At 42.6% G+C, this 3,244-nt stretch overlaps 1 protein-coding gene across 1 annotated transcript in view; it reads left to right on the forward strand.

Annotated features, from left to right (window-relative positions):
* LOC111981948 (uncharacterized) overlaps positions 1-3,244 on the forward strand; it is a 16,020-nt gene that overhangs the window by 1,090 nt on the left and 11,686 nt on the right. The window contains exon 3 of the mRNA XM_070449711.1: positions 83-565. Within this exon, the coding sequence (XP_070305812.1) occupies positions 83-565 (483 nt within the window). The remainder of the gene's footprint in view (positions 1-82; positions 566-3,244) is intronic.

The following is a 3,244-nucleotide window of genomic DNA, read 5'->3' on the forward strand; positions in this document are numbered from 1 at the left end:
TGGGCCCGGACGCGCCAGTGATGATCCACTGGCGCAGGAGAGCCTCCAGTGAAAATCACATGGCCCGGAAGTCCTCCAGCAGACGGTGCCGCAATCCAGAGTCTACAGCGAACAGGTCCTGCAGTCCAGAGTCCTCCAGCGACGGTTGCGGTCCAGAGTCACTCCAGCGACGGTTCTCATGTCCAGGATCTACAGCGACGGCTGCAGTCCAGAGCCTCCAGCGCACGTTGACTGTCCAGAGCCTCCAGGACAGGGGCCATGGATCATCACTGGAGGCTTCGGGCCATGGATCATCACTGGAGGCTTCGGGCCATGGATCATCACTGCCTCTCGGGCTTCCGTCGTGGTCGCGAACCCCGGTGTCGTCGTTGTTCCTCCCTCGCTGCCTCCGTCTGCTCCAGTGGAAGGCGATCCTTTCGGACCTGAATCTCCACCCACGTCCAGGATCCCTTACTGTCCAAGATATCCTCCCATGTCCAGGATGTCTGCTCCTCCCGGCCACGCTGCTTGGTCTGTTTGTGGCGGGATCTTCTGTTACGTTCGTCGATGGAAGGATCGGACCAAGGTGCAGCGTGGTAGGCGTACATTTTWATTTATTAAATGAACCCCGAAAAAACAACAAATACGAAAGGGCTAAACAGCACAGTACCAAAAACAAGATCCCACAAACTACAGGTGGAAAAGGTTGCCTAAGTATGATCCCCAATCAGAGACAACGATAGACAGCTGCCTCTGATTGAGAACCATACCCGGCCAACAAAGAAATAGAAAACATAGATTGCCCACCCTAGTCACACCCTGACCTAACCAAATAGAGAATTAAAAGGATCTCTAAGGTCAGGGCGTGAGAGGGCCTCTGTACGCTTCTGTAGATATTCCATTAAAAATCAGCCGTTTCCAGCTACAATAGTCATTTACAACATTAACAATGTCTACACTGTATTGCTGATCAATTTTATGTTATTATAATCGACTAAAAAATTGCTTTTCTTTCAAAAACAAGGACATTTCTACGTGACCCCAAACTTTTGAACGGTAGTGTATATCCCCATGAAACTGACTGAGATAAAATAATTGGTATGCAGATTCTGCAGGGATGTTTCATGGTAAAACTTGAAGAATTATCTTTCACYATTGAATGAGGTGGTGTTTTTGTCTTACAGTAATCTTATACTATGCTYTTATATTTGGTTCTGTTARGTAGAATACTATCATTATGTGATCTTGCAGACATTGATTCAGCTTTGATCTGACTTTATTYAACAAGCARRATTCMCCTSAGTAGCCTGTWCMCWCCGCATAAAGTAGAGAATATACACATGCGCAGAACATGATCTGCATATGTGCAGAAGCTTCAGGATYTTTAGTATGCCGGACTTGTACCAATTAACTAAGAATAAATATTGCATTTATAATAACAATTAGCAAAAACGTTTTATGTCTTGCTTCAGAGGATTTGCTTTGATTTTGTTGCCTGTATGCTAAGTGTGGCATTTTTATTGGAATATTCACAAATACAGTAAGTGAACTGCTACTGTGTTTGCAGCATTTTTACAGTGATATTCCAAAATACAACAAATATTTCCCTGACATATACCTTTTTCCKACAATGCAATGTAATTMACTGTAATCTACTGTATTCAGTTTATAAGTATGTTACTGCTGATTATACAGTAATTCACTGTGACAATTACAGGATTTGTTTTACAGTGTACTGTACTTTCAAACATCTGTGCTAATGGGCTATTAAAAATATGTAGAAATCGCTCTGCCATTTTCTGGTTGCTAAAATTCTAATAGTTTCAGTTTACAGTTCTAATAGTTTCAGTTTTCAGTTTATGTGACAAAAAAAGCAAGTGTAAAGAAGTGTAGAGAATCTTTGTACCATCTAAACCGCTGTGAAATATATTTTCCATAACAAAAATGATTGTATTTTCAYCAGTTTGTAGCTGGTGTACAAAACCGAAAGTAAAAGATGCAAAAACTAAACTTAAGAAGAACAGCTTAGAAATAGGGCACATAGAACAGATGTATAGCTTCTTAGACTTGCTTTCAATGAGAATGACAGATCTATGACACACATTTCGGTGTGAATTTGCAGCTTTTAATACAAGGTTGCAGACATAAACCCTTGCAATAACTCACACGAGACTTCTCCTTTAACTTAAGACCTTTCCCTCAATAGGCAGTAGCCCAGTCAGTCCTTTTTCATGTAGATGATGGCCCTGCCTTCAGGGGGCGGGAGAGATACTGTACAAACTCTTGGAAATCTGCTCTCCCGTCAAGTGCGGTTGAGGCGTAATCAGGAGGGAACAGGGCTGACGCGCACTGTGCCACAGAGAGCTTCGGATATTGATAAGCCTGTGACGAAGCAGCGGACAGCAAACTCCCATTGTAGGCTACGTACCACACTTGTGTTGCGCTTCATATAGAGAGAGGCGCACCGTGCGTTATAAAGGAGAGAATAACCTCGTGTAGGCTACAACGCGTGGAAAAGGAAAATAAAAAGGGATTTGAATCAACTTGAAGAGTTTTGATGTCTCGAGGGATAACCTAGCATTAGCCTGTATTAATGTGTAGTATAAATAACATTTMACTAATCTAGTCTAGAATATTGTTTGTTTGTAAACTTTGTCTGATATATACAAGTAACTTAAATTGTTTGAAGATTTTTTTTCTCATTATATTGATATTTTTTTTAGGATAATGTAAGATGTTTATTTTAAAGCCATAGGCTATAACATTGGGCGTTTTAATTTCGCACCTGGACTTTTAATGACTCGACTGGTGCCTTAAAAACATTTTTAAATTGTGTGATACCAAACTATCTGAGACTATCATCCCGKCTGCAGGAGATTATTGTGTTTGGAACACACCACAAACAGTTCCTTGGGGATTTAAACACATCAATTGAAGATGGACCAAAGCATCTTCAAAAAAGTCGCCTTACTCCCCTAGTCCCCTTGACAGTGGAATTTCGAACTGGGTGGACGTTTTGTGTGGCAAGCATATCATTGAGTAGGCTACAATTGCTAATTCACTGGATACTTTGCTGAGACGGCAAGTGTGGGTGTCCGTCCACTCGCAAGGCAAGGAGTTCCAATTCCACAGAGCGAGCCGCTGTCCCCACGCCTAGTGCTGAGGGAGAGACTCGTGCTGTTTCCATAAATGCTTGGTCTATCGCGGAGAATCCAGCCTGGGCAGCAAGATGAGCTCGTGGGTTTGGGTTCAGCTGCTCGCGTTG

This window comes from Salvelinus sp. IW2-2015, linkage group LG20 (assembly GCF_002910315.2).
Source record: "Salvelinus sp. IW2-2015 linkage group LG20, ASM291031v2, whole genome shotgun sequence".
NCBI lineage: Eukaryota > Metazoa > Chordata > Actinopteri > Salmoniformes > Salmonidae > Salvelinus > Salvelinus sp. IW2-2015.